Source organism: Crotalus tigris, unplaced genomic scaffold (assembly GCF_016545835.1).
Source record: "Crotalus tigris isolate CLP2741 ecotype Arizona unplaced genomic scaffold, ASM1654583v1 scf7180000019068.10715455, whole genome shotgun sequence".
Lineage (NCBI taxonomy): Eukaryota > Metazoa > Chordata > Lepidosauria > Squamata > Viperidae > Crotalus > Crotalus tigris.
This window is the reverse complement of record NW_024097358.1, coordinates 8,950,718-8,969,945: the sequence shown is the minus strand read 5'-3', so window position 1 is coordinate 8,969,945 and position 19,228 is coordinate 8,950,718. Positions and strand designations below refer to the sequence as shown.

General features: G+C 34.8%; 1 protein-coding gene across 5 annotated transcripts in view; it reads right to left on the bottom strand.

Annotated features, from left to right (window-relative positions):
• Window positions 1-19,228, bottom strand: part of CDC27 (cell division cycle 27) — a 55,122-nt gene that overhangs the window by 20,260 nt on the left and 15,634 nt on the right. For 3 of the 5 annotated variants that reach the window (XM_039358776.1, XM_039358772.1, XM_039358773.1), the window contains exons 6-16: window positions 16,409-16,563; window positions 16,092-16,303; window positions 14,322-14,436; window positions 13,432-13,547; window positions 13,162-13,261; window positions 12,109-12,316; window positions 11,524-11,696; window positions 10,800-10,952; window positions 10,322-10,530; window positions 1,209-1,326; window positions 987-1,115 (exon numbers count right to left, since the gene is read on the bottom strand). In XM_039358776.1, the coding sequence (XP_039214710.1) occupies window positions 987-1,115; window positions 1,209-1,326; window positions 10,322-10,530; window positions 10,800-10,952; window positions 11,524-11,696; window positions 12,109-12,316; window positions 13,162-13,261; window positions 13,432-13,547; window positions 14,322-14,436; window positions 16,092-16,303; window positions 16,409-16,563 (1,688 nt within the window). The remainder of the gene's footprint in view (window positions 1-986; window positions 1,116-1,208; window positions 1,327-10,321; window positions 10,531-10,799; window positions 10,953-11,523; window positions 11,697-12,108; window positions 12,317-13,161; window positions 13,262-13,431; window positions 13,548-14,321; window positions 14,437-16,091; window positions 16,304-16,408; window positions 16,564-19,228) is intronic. The other 2 variants (XM_039358774.1, XM_039358775.1) reach the window with 1 other exon arrangement.

Genomic DNA, 19,228 nt, shown 5'->3' with positions numbered 1-19,228 from the left:
GGAAACTTTGCTTATTGACTGCCTTGTTTAGTGAAGTTACAATGGTGTAAAAAAGAGTCAAGACAATCCACATGTTTATGACTATTAGTGTCTGTAGTCATGTGACTGCCATTTAGGTGCTTCACTTCGCACATTTACAACTATCACAACATCTCATAATCATATGATTGCCATTTAGATTATTTGCAACTGGCTTGCAATATCTAAAGTTAATAGGGAATGTGGAATTAAAATCATAAGGGACAGTTATGTGATGTTACATTTAATGACTGTGATGATTCACTTAATGACCAACAAGAAAGTGTGATATAAGCCCATCATGGTAATGTGATTTTCTGCTTAATGACTGCAGCACTTAGTGATGAAGTTGCCCATTTCAATTGTATTCGCTAAGTGAGGACTTCTTGTACAATTTGAAATGTTACAATGGATCTAGAAAACCAAGAGTTTAGTTTACTGATCACTCCAAAATTTGAGATATAATGGACCAAGCAATTCAGGAAAGTCTTGAATAGAAGATATATTCCATTTGACTATCATTCAGGTAAATCTAGAAGTTGTAAAAATATTTTAAAAAATGAAGTGGCAACAAACAGAGAATCACCATGATTATAACTAAAATGCTTCCTATGAAACTGTAGTTTTTATTTAGGACTCCTACAGTAGTATTCCCTTTCTTAAATTACGAACAATGTTTTACCATAAATCAATATGATAGGGAGCAACACTCCTTTTGATTGAGCAAGAAGCTCTCCTGGAGCAGTGGAACAAAGTTTTGAATCACCAGCAGAGAAAAAGTGTTCTTAGGGTCCTCAAATCTAATACTGCAAAGAATCTGCTAAACTCAATGAAATATATTTACTGTTGTTCTGTATGCATTTTACAATTGGCTTAAATGGATATGGTTAGTATTCAGTTTTCCCTAAGGAAAAAGAAGTTGCTTTCCCAAAAACTCAAGTATAGTTTCCTTCAAATTCATTACTCACTTTGTACTTCTCATTTGCAAATAATACTGAGGCTCTGTGGAATTTGCAGAGGGGGTTCTTGGGATCAATGTTAATGGCTTTGTTCAGTGTATCCAAAGCTTTCTCAGATTTCTTCAGAGCATGCTGAACCTGAAAAAAAGGAATGTCATTTTCTACATATATGCAACATCTGATCAGTGTTCATATTATATATCAAACCTGAATGAAATGTGATTTACTTACAACTCCAATGTGGCACAACAAGACAGAACTCTGAGGATTAATATGAAGTGCTTTTTGGAAATGCATTTCTGCCAGGCTGAATTTCTCTTGCTTGTAGTAAATCATTCCCAATCCATACCTAGCATTAAAAACAAAAGCAAAAAACCAAAAAATGTATATAATATTACTATCAAAGAGAAAACTCAGCTTTGTAGGCAAATGGACATATTTTAACATTTAAGAGAGCTTAATGACTTCTTTCATAAAATGTCTGCTACGATAGATATGGTTAATTACAAAACATCAATTTCATGAAAGATAAATTGTGGAGGCTAAAATTTAAATACAAAACAAGAATGCAATCTGAACTCTATGCAGATAATAGTGTTACACATAAGATATATTAGAAACATTACTAATACAGGATCCAATCTGGGTCGGTCATCAGGACCAGAGATTTTGTCTTCCAAGCTTTCAGATTCATGCTAACTAGAGAGAAAATCTCTGAAAGGATGGCTTTGGCACGAGTTCAAAAGCTCGGAAGACAAAATCTTCTGGTCCCGTTGACCGACCCAGATTGGATCCTGCAAGATTATCCTGGGACACGTATATATTTGCCTTCATTCATTACTAATTCACACATAGAACCAATATATCAAGTGAAAAATACAAGTATATCACAGAGACCTATAATTTTCTAACCTTCAGAAGACTTTTTCTCCACATCTCAAGTTACTTTTCCTGTTCATACAATACTGTGACAAGCAATAGTACAGTACAGCACAAACTTTCCTGTTTATTTAATTAGAAAATATGAAATCGGGAGGGACTGCATGCCTTATTAAAAAAAAGGGAATTTTTATGTTGTCAGCAGCAAGAATCTTATATGCATAAAGATGAAAAGACATTAAACCCCACAATGGAAGAGTGAATTGTAATGGTGATGGCATTAGTGATGATGGCAAAACTTTTAATTGAAGAGAAGAATTTAGAATTCATTAAAATTTATCTAATTTTGTTTTTACTTGGAAACTGCTTCTGGACTTTTTGCTTGAAATTGAAAAAATAAAATTCTGATTTTAGGTTTTAATGTTTAGATTTTGTTATTATAGAAATGATCTGAAATGTTATGAAATGTAAAGCAAAAGGTTGAGATTGTTTTCTTTGTTTTTATATACTTTATTTCACTGAAAAAATCTGAAGTCCCCACTTTTTATTTTTCTTTGCATTTTTCTCTTTCTCTTAGTTTTCTGACTTTTGTTTTTTCTGTATTTTTATTTTTGTACGAAACTTAATAAAATTGTATTCAAAAAAGGAATTTTGAAAATATAGATATATCTTAATAAAATAGTGAAATATGGGGTAGATAATATAATGATTTGGATGAAGAAATTAAAAGGACATTTATCACTTTTACAAATAACACAAAACTGGGAGGTGTGGGTAATGCTTCAAAAATATAAAATAAAGTATATTCAAGAAAATCTAGACAGTCTTTTTCTTTTTTATAAATATTTTATTAATTTTCTATTTTTACAAATAAGTGCTTAATAGACAACGTGTTGACTGGGTCCATTAATAATTCCGTGGTACATATAAGCTTCTTCAAACTAAATCCAATATTACACCATCCAATATCTCTTCTCTTTTTTCGGTAATAAACATTTTTCCACATTAAGCAAATACAATTCATTGTTATTAATAGATATACAGTTAAATATCAGCATTTATTACAGTTTTCTAATATCAATGATATCACTTTAAAATATCTTTTCTAAGCAAAACATATCTTAATTGCATTTACACTCAATATCCATTTATTCAGTCAATGTCCTATTTTTGCTTTTTTTTCCAGTTTTAATTTCCCATCCATATTCAAAATAACCCAATCATTTATAGTTTCAAAACAAGTTATATTTTGGTAACCAAAAGTTCCCTTAGCATTTTCTTATTTCCCTTTTCATGCAAAATATGATATTCTGATTACCAATCTTATCTATCTAGTTATAATAATATTTCTATTTCTAGCAATATATTCTTAACCATATTCAAACATCTAATTGATAATATAATATCCCCTCTAATAGGTCAAAGCTTCTGTTTTCTTCAGTCTTACTCTAGTTTTCTTCCTTTGCCAAATAACTTTCCAGGTCAGTGCATTTCGATCATCAAATAATTCTTCCTCTATTTTAGTGCATATTATTTGGAGCAAAAGAAACCATTTAGTTAAAGTATTTTTGGAAAAGCTAGCCCACTGATATTCATTAAACAGCCTCCCTCCTTCTCCAATTCCCCACAGTTCTGGTAACAACTCTATCTTCCATTCCATCAGCTTTCCTTCCTTATCCTCCAGTATGCCTTGAAATCTTGGTTGATAAAATGTCTTTTCCATGTCCAATATTATCGTTATGTCTTCTAATTCTTCATTTGTCTGAGTCTGGCTGTTAGTTTTTTCCTTTGGATCCTCCATCTTTGGGCCAGCTTCCTATAGTTTTGCTTCTATTTTCTGGTTTGCTAGTTCCTTCTCTGTGGTTATTTTCTGGGTTTATAGATTTAAATTAGAAAATTGTTCTTTTATCTCCTTTGTGTTATTTTTAATCTCATCACGAGCTAAGGCAATTGTTTCTTGTATTAATTTCAATATGGAGAGAATTTCTTTCTGTGATTCATCAATATTTTCTTAGTGTTATGTCAAACTGAGACTTTTGGAGACAGATGTTAAGGATGGTTTTTTTACCATTTAGAGCTAAATATGGAACATCCATTTTATTTTTTGTAAATGGCCTTTATAGAAATCTGTTTGAAAACTCAGGAAGTTTCAGTTAATTATTATTGGAGCTCCAGATTCTGCAACTAACTTATCAATCCTTATCAAACGTACCCTAAGCAAACATAAGTGAAATTCAAATTTTTCTGTCCAATGAGAAATATATCCTTTCTGTTTAGGGAGAAGAAAGAACCATTAAAAGTTGTTTATCAGTCAAGATTTATAATCCAAAATGTTCCATCATATCAGGCAATAGTGTATATTTCTTCTACAGGAAAATAGTTCCACAATACAGTTCTGAAAGTCAATATTTGTGTTCATAGTTCAGACAGGCCAATTTTAGAATTGTTTATTGTCTCTGCCACACAGATAAGCAGCCCACAAGCCTTTTCTTTCTCAGCTGCAATCTTCAAAAGTAAAAGCTTCCAAGGCCAGCCAGAGTCTTATCTAAATCTTGGCTGTGAGCCAGGTTTCTTTTAGGCGTAATAAGTTGTAGTATATATATTTTCTAAGTTTTCTCCATTTTCGCCAAGTAATTAAATCATCACTTTTCTTTTCCTGAGGGAATGGGGCAGAAATTCTCCTTTCCTCTCATCGGGGGAGTGCTGTGGGCAGTTTTTCATAAAATCATAAAGAGAGGATCAGGTCTCACCCAGTTTCATCCAAGTTGCTGTAATGTTGCTTGTTGGTGCTTATTGTCTTCCGTTGTCAGCAGCTTAGGACTGTCTACATGAATGTAGCCAGTCTTTCCCCCGTCGGTTTGGAGGGCTTCCTGGGATCAAACAGGAGGGCTGCCGCTCCCCTGCGATCAATGAGGGTCCCCTCTTTACTAGTCATCTCTATGGGGTGATTTTTAACCCTTTCCATGGTCCCCCAGTGGGGCAGAATTGAACGCGAAAGATGGAGCCCCGTCTTCCTGTGTCTGTTCTGCCACATCAAAACCGGAAGCCCAGAAAATCTAGACAATCTTGAGTAGTGCACTGAAAATAGTAGGAAGAATTTAAAGGAAGTTCTACATCTAGATTGGAAAATCGAAAGGCACAAATACAGGATAGGAGAACAATAATACATGTGGAAAGGATCTAGATATCCTTGCTGACCCCAAACTAGAAAAGCAAATGCCTACTCAAGGTGTTTTAAAATCCTGCTTCTGGAGAATCAGGGAGATGTTCTTGAAGGAAATGGCTAAATTCCTTCCAAAGAGGATTGAAACACTGCTTAAATTCTGGGAAAATTAGATAATAGTTGGAAAAGACTCAGGCAGGTTCTTCCCAGTTTATTGGGGTATAAGAGAGAAGGGAGGTAAAACATAATGAGGCCTGCGAGATTCATGTTAGACCTTTGGGGCAGACCAGATCAAGAAACAGCTCCACAGGAACTCTTTACTATGTATTTTTTTTTTCTGGGAAAAGCTATAATAGCTATAATAACATCTCTATATAAATATATTAATATACTACTCTCTTAATAAGTTAAGCCAGCGGTTCTCAACCTGTGGGTTACGACCCCATTTGGGGTCGAACAACCATTTCACGGGGTCACCAAACAATGCAGTCCGCCATTTTTTCCTCCTTTTCCTTAGCTGTGCTACTCCCTTTTATTCTATTGGCTTTTGAAAGCCAATAGAATAGACTCTCTTGAATAGAGTCTAATTCTATTGCAGTGGTTCTCAACCTTTTTAATGCTGTGACCCCCAACCGGTCGTACGTTGAGGACTACCCAACCGGTCATAAGTCGAGGACTTTCCCTGCCTGGGAGTGCCGCACATGCGTGGTGCCGCCCCCTGCGCCAGCCGAGGCGTAGCTGGCAAGTGGCAGAGACGGTGCAGGTCGACCACCGGCTGGGCCACCAGCTGGCCCAGCCCAAGGGAGGTAAGGCACCCGCCGGGCCCCACGCGCGCCAGCAACCCTCCCTGCGCCCGCCGGCCTCCCACCTCCCACCCCTGGCTGTCTTTTACTTACATTTTTAGTAGTTGCTCAGCAGGGAGGGGTGGAAACTTCCAGACAGCTCGCCTTCGTTGCAGACAACTTGCAGCACTGTTTGCAGAATGGGACTTTTGGCGGGCTCAGCAGGGCAGAGACAGCCTGGACAATTCCTATTGGCTTTTGAAAGCCAATAGAATTAGACTCTATTCAAGAGAGTCTATTCTATTGGCTTTCAAAAGCCAATAGAATAAAAGGGAGTAGCACAGCTAAGGAAAAGGGGAGAAAAAATGGCGGACTGCGTTGTTTGGCGACCCCTGTGAAATGGTTGTTCGACCCCAAATGGGGTCCCGACCCACAGGTTGAGAACCACTGTTCTATTGGCTTTCAAAAGCCAATAGGAATTGTCCAGGCTGTCTCTGCCCTGCTGAGCCCACCAAAAGTCCCATTCTGCAAACGGTGCTGCAAGTTGTCTGCAGCGAAGGCGAGCTGTCTGAAAGTTTCCACCCCTCCATGCTGAGCAACTACAAAAAATGTAAGTAAAAGAGGGCCAGGGGTGGGAGGTGGGAGGCCGGTGGACGCAGGGAGGGTTGCTGGCATGCGTGGGGCCCGCGGCGGGTGCCTCACCTCCCTTGGGCTGGGCCAGCTGGTGGCCCAGCCAGTGGTCGGCCTGCGCCATCTCTGCCGTTTGCCAGCTACGCCTTGGCCGGCACAGGGGGCGCCGCCGCACATGTGCGGCGCTCCCGGGCAGGGAAAGTCCTCGACTTACGACCAGTTGGATAGTCCTCGACTTACGACCGGTTGGGTAGTCCTCGACTTACGACTGATTGGGGGTCGCAGCATTAAAAAGGTTGAGAATCACTGAGTTAAACCCTTATTAAATGTTTAACATGGCTGCAATGCAGATTTTTCTTGATACGATCAGGTTATCAAAACGTCCATGATTATATATGAAATGTACTTATGACAGCATTCCTACACAATTAAGAAATTATTACCTCTTACATTAAGAGATAATAAAATGCAATTGCAATGGTATTTACCTATCCCTTCTGATTCTTACTGACCACAATCAATAGTCCTACATCTTATGATCGTGGTATCAATAATTTCATGTTGGCACTGAAGAGAGAAAGAAGCCCTAAAAGATATCATCTAACAATTCTCATTTTAAGGCACAAGTGTTCCTGATGGACCCATATGAAGTTTACTAGTAAAATAGAATGAAGTCACTGTAAAGGACCATCTCCTATTTCCAAATCTGCAGAATACCACAGTTGATTGATGGTATTGAAAATTGTTGAAAGTAATGCTCCATCAATCCCTCTAAAACTATGTATTAGGCTAGTCTAAACTATGAGGCCCACCAAGAAGTTAGTTTCATATGGGTCAAGATAATCTGCTTCCACTAGTACTGAGAAGAGAGCACTGTCTCAAACACTTTGCCAAAGCATGGGAAATTAGACAGTAATCTATAATGTCATTAACTGCCTCCCTTAAATAAAAAGGGAAAATACCTGTAATCATCTTCTCGCTAGACATTAGAAACCGAAATGGACAAGTGATGGTATATACTAGTAGTGCAAGCAGTCTCCATGTCACAAATGTACAAATAGAAAGAGAAGTAATCAAATTCCCCCATTAATTAATTTATTGGAAAAAATACAGTCCAGCATCATCACAAACTAACAAGAATTCTATAATCAAACACTTTGATGAGTAGGTAGAGATTATAGAGCTCCTTAGAACCTGAAACAATTTATCAGCTTGTGAATCTGCAGATGCTTCAAATAGCATCACCTCCAAAAATACAATGTAGATGTGGAGATATTTCAAACAATATTTTTGAAGGAGCTTGTTTAAGAGCTGATCCACACTTCCAATATAGTTCCTCCCCCCCAGACTCCTTTCTCTGATGACCATTTAGTGCTGGGCTGCCCGCCATGACTGATTGGATTTTTAGTTGTTTTTTCTGAATTCAGTATATGGTGGCCCTTCTTTAGTCCCATCGATGAGAAGTGAAATGTCTTAAAAAAAAAAAAAATCAAGAAAGTCCAGTTATCTTTTTTAAAGCACCTTTGGGACAACAATGACCTGGATGACCGAGAACCTCCGCAGACATCTGAGTTCAATAGTGGAATGGTGAAATATAGCACCGATAATTTGTTTGCATGTTTAATAGGTTCAATAGAGAAAAGTGAAACACTGATCCTTTCTTTGTTTAAACTGGGTGAAATTGACATGAGTTCAATTTCAACCTCAAAGGATTAGAAGAACTATTAGATTAAAGCAAGGGAATCCACCAACTGTGTCCACTTGGTTCAAACAGAAAATCTACCTATCTCTTTGGCCAAACTTGAAATCTAGAAAAGGGTTTCTTAAGCAATTTCATTTCATAACATACAAGACACTTACAGGCATAATTGTAAATCTAATTTATAATATATGAAAATAAATGAATTTACTCCCTATAGAATGGAGGAGGAGGAGAAGAAGAAGAAGAAGAAGAAGAAGAAGAAGAAGAAGAAGAAGAAGAAGAAGAAGAAGAAGAAGAAGAAGAAGAAGAAGAAGAAGAAGAGGAGGAGGAGGAGGAGGAGGAGGAGGAGGAGGAGGAGGAGGAGGAGGAGGAGGAGGAGGAGGAAACAACAACTTTGTCTATAGCTTGCATATGTTATAAAAAGATATTTGATTCTGTTCCACATAGTTGGATTGAGAAATGTCTCAAAATTTTTGGAATCAGTAGAAATATTTGGCAAACTTTTGACAACAATGCTATGGTTAATGGGGAAGAATTAGGAGCAGCTGAAATTAAATGTTAAATTTTTCAAGGTGACTTATTACAATTTTTCTTCTTTATACTATCAATGCTCCCACTGACAACAATATTGAACAAAACAACTTTAGATATCAGTTGGCTACAAAAGGAATAAAAATTTTGCATTTACTCTATATGATTTAAAATTATTTGGAAAAATGAAGGCTGAATTGGATTCCCTGTTAAATGCATAAAAGAATTCAGCAAAGATATTGGGATGCAATATGGCATTGATAAGTGTACAACCTTAGCCATAAAGGCAAATAAAATTGTTGTAAACAATTTGAAATTTTGATAAAGACAATAGCACCAAAAAAAAAAGGGGTAAAGTATTTGGACAGTTTTGATTCACTACAGAGAACCAAGTCACAGAAATCACTTCTACCAGAGATAAAAAACGATAGTTTGGAAAAATTTTGAAATCAAAACTACAGTAAATGATGGAAATATCTTCAAAGCAATTAAAGTCCCTGTTATTCAAAATATAGTGGGAATAATTGACTGGACCCAGATGAAACTTAGTAACTTGGTTCAGAAAACAAGAAAACTAATGACAATGCACCATGTTTTACATCCAAAAGATGATATCACTTTGCTGTATTGGCCAAGAACCAATCGGGGGAGAACTTTCATAGGTGAAACAAACTGGAGAACTAAAAATATGGCTTGAAGGACTACATAAAGAAAAGCTAAGGAAATTTCTGATGGAAATCAATCAAGGACAACTCTTGAAAATAAAATGAAGGCTGAGTATTGAAAAGAAACAATTTAAAACTGATTCAAGCCAATGTATGGTCAATACTTGAAGGATATAGAAGGGAAAGCTGGTAAGAATCTTATATGGAACTGGTTAAGATCAGGAGTAAAGAGTTTATTTTAGCAGTTCAAGAACAAACTTTGCTAACTAACTGCATGAAAGCAAAAAATTCAACTGGTAACTAACAGCAGCAAATGTTACTTTTTAGAAAAAAAGGTTGAACAATTGACCATTTAATCAGAGGTTTAGATTTCAGTAACAAAAACAGAAAAACATCAAACTGAGATTTTGGAAAATGAGTGGGTTAAGATTCTACACTTTAAAATTCAAACAAATAAGCACTATGTTCATGACATGTTTAATATAGCAATTATTGGGGGGGGAGGAACAAGATACTGAGACTTGCATATTGTATTTGAATGCTTATAGTAAAAAAAATCCTGTTATACCAATCATTATTGAAGCCATTGGAACAATACCCAAAGGTATTGTATTTTGAAATTTAGAATTTATCAGACCTGAACATCTTAATTTTACAAACAAACTCCAATTTGCTTGGAACTGCCTATATCGTTAGGCATTACCTTAGTTATCCTTAGGCCCTTGGTTAGGAATTGAATTATTAAGTTTCCACCAGTCTTGACCATAATTCTAACAGTAGATTACCCACATATAATACTAATAGACATGTATAGACCTGTACATCTATGAGAACTGGACTGAAATTATAAATAGAAAATTAGAGAGAAAAGTAAATCCTTTTTGTACTCCAGAACTAAGCTATATTGAGGATGGAAATGAAATTGTTTAATACTTTGAGGGGAAACTATATTCCCAACCTTCACATTTTTATTAATCAAAAATATTTCTCACCAAGCATTGTAGTGCCTTGGATTCATTCTGATTGCATTCCTAAAGCAGGATAATGCTCTCTCAAGTTCTTCTGTCAGCACAAATTCATGTCCCAAGAGAGTATAGGCATAAGCATAATTTGGATCAACTTGAATAGCTCTCTGGAAAAACTTGATAGCAATGTCATGTTCCCTTTGCAAACTGAAGCAATTTCCTGCAGCACACCATGCCTGGAAGAATGAAAAAGTAGAAGATATACCACAAAACTTTGATTTTCCCCGCTTTCTACTTTTCAGTAGTATAATAAGAGGGAGAAGAAAATATTAATGAACTACTATTAACTACTAGTTACTATTTAAGTGCTCAGTCACATAAGAGTTTGCAAAGTAAAATAAAGTAATTTCAACTTCAAATTTGTTAATTTAAATTGAAGGAAAGATTCAGAGGCTAAACTGTAGTAAAAAAAAAATGCCTGCCTCAAAATAGCCAGAAATGATACCTCTGGTGAATTTTTATCCATCTCAGTTAAGTCTTTCGAAAGGACTGAAAGAGCTACATCTTTTTGCAGATGCCACAATGTGGTTGAATAGATTTCCATGCCTTCTACTCTGTAGTTTTCAATCCTTCTTACTTCAGAGAATATTCTCTCAGCCTATGACAGTAATGAACAAATGAACATATTTAATCAACATGATCAATTTTTGACATAACATGAGTATATTTAGATATATACCTTTAAATGAAATTGCTGGTTTTGATACAAGAGTATACTTTACTTAATAAATTAAATGTTTCATCTTAAGAGAAGTTTGATTCATTCTCAGCAAATTTTATTTAAAAAAAATGAGACAATATCCATTTTCCTCTCCTTACACAGAACCACATGGCCAGAAATTGTTTCTGTATTAATTGACCTATTTAGAGAATATCTAAAAGGAATTCATAAGATACCCTGAAAGCAGAGTATGGTAGGGAATGAAATAAAGAACAGCAGCACTTATAAACAGCTATTCAATATTATTATTATTTTGCAATGCCGAGATGGATGTCAATATATTAAGAGTTCTTTCAAGCCTAGAACTTCTCATTAGGATTGTTAAAAGGTGAAGAGCAAAGGAAATCTGAACTAGTTTTCAGTTTATGTTTTGGGGTCAATTTTTGTACAATTCACTGCAGTACAAATACAGGATATAGTATCAAAAAAAAATACATGGCCTCTTTACCTGCATATATTCTGCAAGTTCAAAGTAAGCTCTTCCAATATGACATAGCACCCAGCCTGTGTTATAGTGGTGAGAAGGCAAATGACTCAGTATATGAATGGCTTCCTTGCAATTGTAGGAACACAAGGCTAAATATCCTTTCCCCATATCACGAAGAAGGCTCATCAAACCTTCTAGGAAAAAATGCAATAAATACACAGGAGAACAAAGAGATCAAGATATACTTGCTTAAAGTTGCCTCTGTGCTACTGGTGATAAATATGGCAGATACTCTCAAGAAACCTAGAGGAAATTCCAACAGTTTGAGTTAACAAAACACAACTGTGTTCTTCCAGTGAATTAGAATAGAATAGAATTAAAGAGATCTAGTTAAAATCTAAACTTTGAGATATAAATATATACTAATATCCTCTGGATTCCACACATGATGGCAACTTAATTAGAAAGAACAAGAATGAACTTTCCCTGTTCATTTTAATTCAATTCCACAGGTATTTTCTGTTTCTCTTGCTTTTGAATTTTATGTTACCATTACCTTTTGGATTTGCACAAGTTTATACTAATTCTCAGGAATATTCTACATACCTGCTGCAGCTTTCTGTAATGTAAATGCCTGGATTTGTGGTGTTACTGAGGTAATCTTTCCTTCTGAAATAATGGACGAATCAAGTTTGGTGATTTCCAAACTGTCATTTATGTTTGGCTGTGTGATCCCTCCTTTACTGGTTTTACATTTTGTCTTTCGGTTTGCAATTTTTGGTGGAAACTTCATTTTTAACTTTTTACTATTTTCCTATGAAAGAAGAAAAAACATTTTAAAGAATCTTTCTTGCAACCAAATAGCAAATTATACCATTCAAAACAGAAATCTGCAAAACAATTCAAGATAGAAATTTAGAGGAACTTCATTTTGGTTTGAATGGGGAACCTCAGCCCAATCACATATGTGATTTCATTTAATTTCATGTGATGTGCTACTGAAATATGTACTACATAGTCCTATTAACTCCACTCACTTTGGCTTTTGACTAATTTTTCCAATGTTTTGTGATTTTTGATGAAATTTTATGGCTTTAAACTAATATGTGATTTTATACAACATATATCATTATTGAATAATGGAATGAGACATCAAAACACCCACTTTCTATAATAGTATTAACTAAGCCTATAGAATAGAAGATGCCAGTGATATCTTTCCACACAGATTTTAATATCATAGACTCTCAATTCCACTCAAGAAATCTGAACTAGAGCTGTTCTACTATACACCAACAATACATTTTAGTATGGACCGAGTGATTATACTGATGTGAGGAAGGTGGATAACTCAAATGCAGAGGACGTAACAGTACTAGATAAAGTATCTTCAGAATGTTTGCCATTCTGCCAGTTAGCTTGGAGTCCCAATGGGCGAGTATCACAGTGGAGGTGGTTGATCAACAACAGATCCCACCTCCCCACATCCTGCTCCCACCCTCTTTTAAGTGGGACACGGTATTCTAGGTCTTATATTAACTTATGTTTTTAATTTATATAGTTTTTATTTTTTATGATTATAAGCCACCAAGTATTACCTTGAGGTAAGATGGGCAGCCAACACATACATACATGCATACATACATACTGTGCATTTACCTTGGTTGTAGAACTATCACTGGAGAACAAACGTGAACTTCTTCGAGGCAGCACATTAGGAGGAGCAGCAATAGTTGGGCTCAATACCTGAGGAGTTGTACTGGAGAGAGAAATCAAATTTCTTAACATAATTTATGGGGTTAGGGTTTTAACTGTTTTTCAATCAGAAATACAGGAAACATGATAACAACAGATGCAGCCTAGGAACGAAAACATACATCAGGGAACAAGAAAGAAAATTATACGCCAGGCTAGGAAAACATTGCATACCTCGTCTGTGCGCCTGAACTTTGGGTCTGGGCAACAAGGATTGGTGTTACTTCCCGACTATTACCGCTTTGTGAGAAGACCGACTTTGTTCCAGCTTGATTTATTCTGGTAACAGTCTATACAAAAATGTATCATGTTAATTATGCATTATATTTATAGCAATTGCAGACTATGACTTATGACCTTCATTGGCAGAGATAGGGGACAATCTGCTAAATGTATTAATTTTATTAGTTCATTATATTACCTAAAAAGAAAAATGTTACATAGAAAGTGATATGCATTTTATTGCATGGTTAACACCATAAAATTAGCTTTGGCAAACATCATACTGTTAAGACATGTTCTTTTCTTCTTATAGCAGAGCAATGTTAAGACATGTTTTTCTACAACTATAGCAGAGCAATGACAGATAACTGAATTCTGCAATGAACTCACAACTTCACGTGTGTGTGTGTGTGTGTGTGTGTATACATATGACAAAATAACTTTGGTTTTCATATTAATTCTGCCACATATTAAATGTTTTTTTTCTATCTGATTTTGAATACTTGCTCTAAAGTACATTCCTTTTATGAGCTAGCATTAAAAAAGCAGTGTAAACATGAAAGTTTGCAAAGGATTTTATGATTTGTAAAGATAAGCATCTTAATGTATTTAAAAATAAAATTCCAGTTTCTACATCTTGGAAAATGTATATTAAAAATATTTCCAGATTATCTATATAAGGTGTCTGCATATTTTTTTTGCATACTGCAAAAATAACAGAGGGGAAATTCACAGAAACATCACAAAGTGGCTTTGACATTTTTTTTCTTGTAAGGAACTACTAGCCCTCATTTTACAGATCCTTGAGCAATTTTAGCTGTACATCTTTCAGCACAAGATACCTTCTTGGAAGGGGCTCCTTGAGGTGGCACATCAATTACAGAAGAAGAGTTTGTACAGTTTTGTAAATAAGATCCATCTCCAGGGCTAGGGGTTTCCAATGGCAATATTCCAAAGCTGAGGAAATATACAAGAGCATTTCAATACGTGTGTGTATGTGTGTATGTGTGTGTTCCTAAAGAAAGAGGAGGCAGAAAAAGAGAGCATTTTTGAAAACAAGAAAAATTTTCAGGCCTAAGGCTTGTTCATGCATTGCAAGGTATCTTTTTTTTGAGAATAACAATTTACAAACTTACAGTTATACTGTGTATGCTTTAAAAAATATAACACTAAGATGATACTATGTTCAAGTGTAGGGATTAGCTCCATTTTTTGTTTGTTATCAAAATATTTGACATTTTTCATTTTTGGATTTATAATTTAAGGCAATTATTTAAGAACAACTATTCTAATGAAAATGATGAGAGCCAGTCTGGTGTAGTTTAATGGTCAAGGCATCAGGCTAGAAGCCAGGAGACTGAGTTCTAATCCTGCTTAAACAAAAAGTCAGTGGATGAACTTAGGCTAGTCATTTTCTCTCAGCCTGCGAAGGAGGCAATGACAAACCACTTCTAAAAAATCTTGCAAAGAAAACTGCAGGGACTTGTCCAAGCAGACTCCAAATAGTGGATACGATTGAACAGAAGAAAAAAATGAAAAAGATGTAGCATACTCATTTTAAATAAATGAAAAATAAAAAATGAAAACTATTCAAGCTCTTCAGGATAAAAATAATAGCTAATTTATTGTCATTTATCTTCAAAACAATCATATGAAGTAATTTAGCTGTGGGGGAAAAGCAAAATTGAAATCTACAAGTAGTCTCTGGGTAATTATGAAGCAGGTCAGCAAGAGTTTCTGATTTCCACATTTAATAACAGCAACAACAAAAATATTTTCCCACCTAAATTAAGTTGCTGAAATGAAGAAAGCTTGGGGAAAACAGGAATGGGCTATATGTTCAATTCAGCTCGGGTTCTGAAAACAAATTTGAAGGCTTAGAATACGCTATAATTTTTAAAATATATCCAAAAAATTAGTGTTTAATTAATAGATTTAGGCAAATTCAAGTGATTACTTGGGGGGGGGCATATACCTGAGTAAATTTGAATTGGGTCACACAACTATTGTAACATTTATTTTTGTGTATTAGAGCCCACATTAATAAATCATTAAACACATTCATAAAGGTTATTTTCAGACAATGATTTGTTTGTCCTATGCAGAAGGTAGAATAACATAAAAAACTGACTTTAAATGACAATATTTAGAAAGCAACTAAAATATATTTTACAACTCTCTAGATATTTTGCTGCTTTAGTTCTCAAGACTCACAGGGAATATCTAAGAGGAAAATTATTTTATTAATACATTTGATCCAATTAATTCAGGTCTTTATTGAATCCTTACATTCATTATCCATTCTGAGTAATAGATATACATATAAGATTATTTAATCAATTTACTGCTATTGCAAATGGTGTTCATGTGCACATTTTAATTTTACACTCAGAAATTTACTGGATCTCTTACATTTCATATTCTAAAAAAATAGGATGCCTCCTCAATACATTTGCACATTCATTTATGCATCTCATAAAGTAAATTCTCTTCTATAAAAGCATATGCCAGTCTATATTTATTAGCACACAGAGTCCCACTAGGTCTCTTCCGTTATTCTTCTAATAATGCTTCCTAAGAAAAAATGGAGGAACAACTTTCAGATTCTTTACCTTGGTGTTAAAGGGCTCAGAGCAGCTGGTCCACCTAGAAGACTCCGGCCAGTTTTTGGTTTGTTCTGAGCCTGTTTTGTTAAAAAGGCAGTTCCTGATCCAAGAGATACAGCATCTGGTGAAATTACAGCCGAATCAATATAAGAAATGGAGGAATCTGTGTTGGAGGAATATTTAGAGTTGGAGGACTCCAGATTGAGTCTGTTTAATTCCTGAAAAACAAAACCATTTTTTAAAGACAATACACATTTTTTCTAAATAGAATGAACATGAACTATAAAGATGTTGGTAATTAAGTATGACTGGTAGAAACATACAAGTGTATCCTGTGGTGTTTCCATAAGAACTGTTTCTGGCTGTCTGTGGATTATGCTGTGATTAGATACCACTGTTGTACATGTGTTAGGCAAGCAGCTGCTGAAGTTCTGTATAGAAGTTAACTTGAAAGTTTGGTCAGGGTCTGGCTTCTCACCTGTAATGAAAATGAAAGGGATTGGGAGGCACGGGAAGATACAAAAAAGAAAAAAGGAATGTTTTAGACCAACGCTATTTAACCCCATAGCATGGGATGTGTATGTGAAATTTATTGCTATTAAACATTATAACAATCAATACTTTAAACACAAGAGTAGGTAACATAGCACTAATCAGAAATTTTGGACTATAGTTCATATCACCTCTCCATTTTTGTGCGATCTACCAAATGAGAACTGCAATGAACTTCTTGAGGGTGCCAGATTGCTTACCTTTTGCCATACATATCCAATTCAGCCAAAGGTGACACAATTTTTTTTAGAATAGTTTCTAATGTCTGATCCATGGTAGTTATATCACTGATAGGTAGATGTGAGACTAGAAATTTTTTTAAAATAATGGCCTGTTACTAAAAGGAACGGTTGGATTTGCAGGATTTGTATTCTGCCCATTCAAATAATAGATATCTAACAAATAATACTATAACTTAATATATCCAAAAACTAATATAGTCAAAAATAACTTAAAACATATACTATCAGCAATATAACAAAAATAAAAAATATAAATTAAAATAAAATTAAGCTTACAGAAAAAAAATAAAATGCAATTAGAATTAAAATAAAGCAGAATTAAAACCAGCAGTACTTATTAGATCATACATTCCAAATACCCTGCAGAAGAGCCAAGAATTTTCCTGCCTTTATTATTTTTATAAGTAAGTCAGGGCAGTGGATATACTTAATACTCCTTTTTCCTCTTATGTTCCTCATAAGAAACCTGTGAGATGAATTGGGGGAGAGAGTTGGCTCTTATGCCTAAAATTCATACTTTCCTTGTTTCTAGTTTTGTGTCTTAACCACTACACCAAATTGGCTCTATTTATATTCAAAAAGTTTTAGAAATTTGTGGAAGTCATTCCTTTTACTGAATAGTAGACTATTATTTTAAAAAGTTCTATTCTAATTACATATCTACTTATTTTTACATCTTTAAATGATGAAGTTTATTGTAATCCTATGGCTAGAATCATGTACTGAAAAGTATACTAGCTCCAAGCAGACACCTAGCTACAATGATTGGTACTAGTGGACAATCTGGGGAGATAAGTATAGTATGATTGATAGCTCTTGATGTGTATTTAATCAAATTAATATTGCAATCCTATCTATAGTTCGGGGATGCCTAACACTTTTCCACCTTAACCACAAGGTCAAGGTGGAAGAGTGTTTCTTCAAGAAAGTAAGTAGGGAGGATCTTTTACTATTTCCCTTCCTTTCCATATCCCATGATGTTAGTAATGGAATTTATCAATAATCATGATACAGTTGCTTCAAATTCAATTATGAATCCCATTTATTTATACCGAAGTACAATTTGATTGCAAAAGCAAAAATAAAGAAATGCTTAGCACATATAAATTTACAGTACATGTATGATACAGGAACTTTCAAAAGATAGATATATTAAGGCAGCATTGCTAGTCAAATCACTGATTCTGCCACTACATCTAGTCCTCAACTTACACCACAATTGAGCGCAAAATTTTTGTTGTTAAGTAAGACCTTTGTTAAGTGAGTTTTTCCACATTTTACGACCTTTCTTACCACAGTTGTTAAGTGAATCACTGCAGTTGATGTTAGAACCTGGTTATTAAGTAAATCTGGCTTTCCCATTTGCTTATCAGAAGGTTGCAAAAGATTATCACATGACTTTGGGACCCAGCAACGGTCATAAATATGAACCAGTTGCCAAGTATCTAAATTTTGATCATGGGATCATGGGATGCTGCAAAGGTCATAACTGTGAAAAACCATTGTTAAATCACATTTTTCAGTGCTGTTGAAACAATTACTAAACGAACTGTTGTAAGGACTACTGTAGTCAATTCCAAAGTAATAGGAAAGCAAGAGACCTAATGCAGCAAACAGATTGTGGAACAGTAGCAAGTTTAAAACATGCATGTATTCATACATGGAACACAAAGAAACAAAGAATTGAACATTGCCTTAACTCTAGGTTCTAAAACTGTATTTCTAACTTGGCAATTATTTTCTATTTATGGCACTTTAACTTTTGAATTTGATGCATGAAACATCAAACTGCTTCTATACATTTAATTATAAAATTTTGGTTTTGGAAAGTGATCAATGGGATTGTACTTGTTCAGAATGTGGTTCTGAATTTGGAATATAGCATTAATTTTTAGGATCAAAAATTCTAATGTAGAATGATAACATTTTAATATTAGCCAAGGAAAGCAACATGTCCATATGAGATCCAGAAAGCCTGCTCCTCTCCAAAATTTTGACCTGTAGCTCACTGCTATAAATTATCATAACAATCAAAGGCTTTTTGTTTTCGCATTATTTTGCCCTGTTTTTTACCTGTTTTCTCTGTTATTTAAAAAAAAGTTTTATTTTATTTTCCTGAACATGCACCCTCCCCTCCTTAGTGCAGCATACAAATTGTTTGCAAAATGTTTTAATTCCTTTTTTAGAATATATTGCAGTTATGTTTATCTCCAAATTATAGATTTTTTACATATTTTCTGTCTGAAACAGGATACAATGAGATTATGTCAACAAGACAGCTGCTGAGATCAACTTCAGTCCTGAAAATAAATTTTGAAAGAGACAGCATCTAAAATTAAGACTTATACG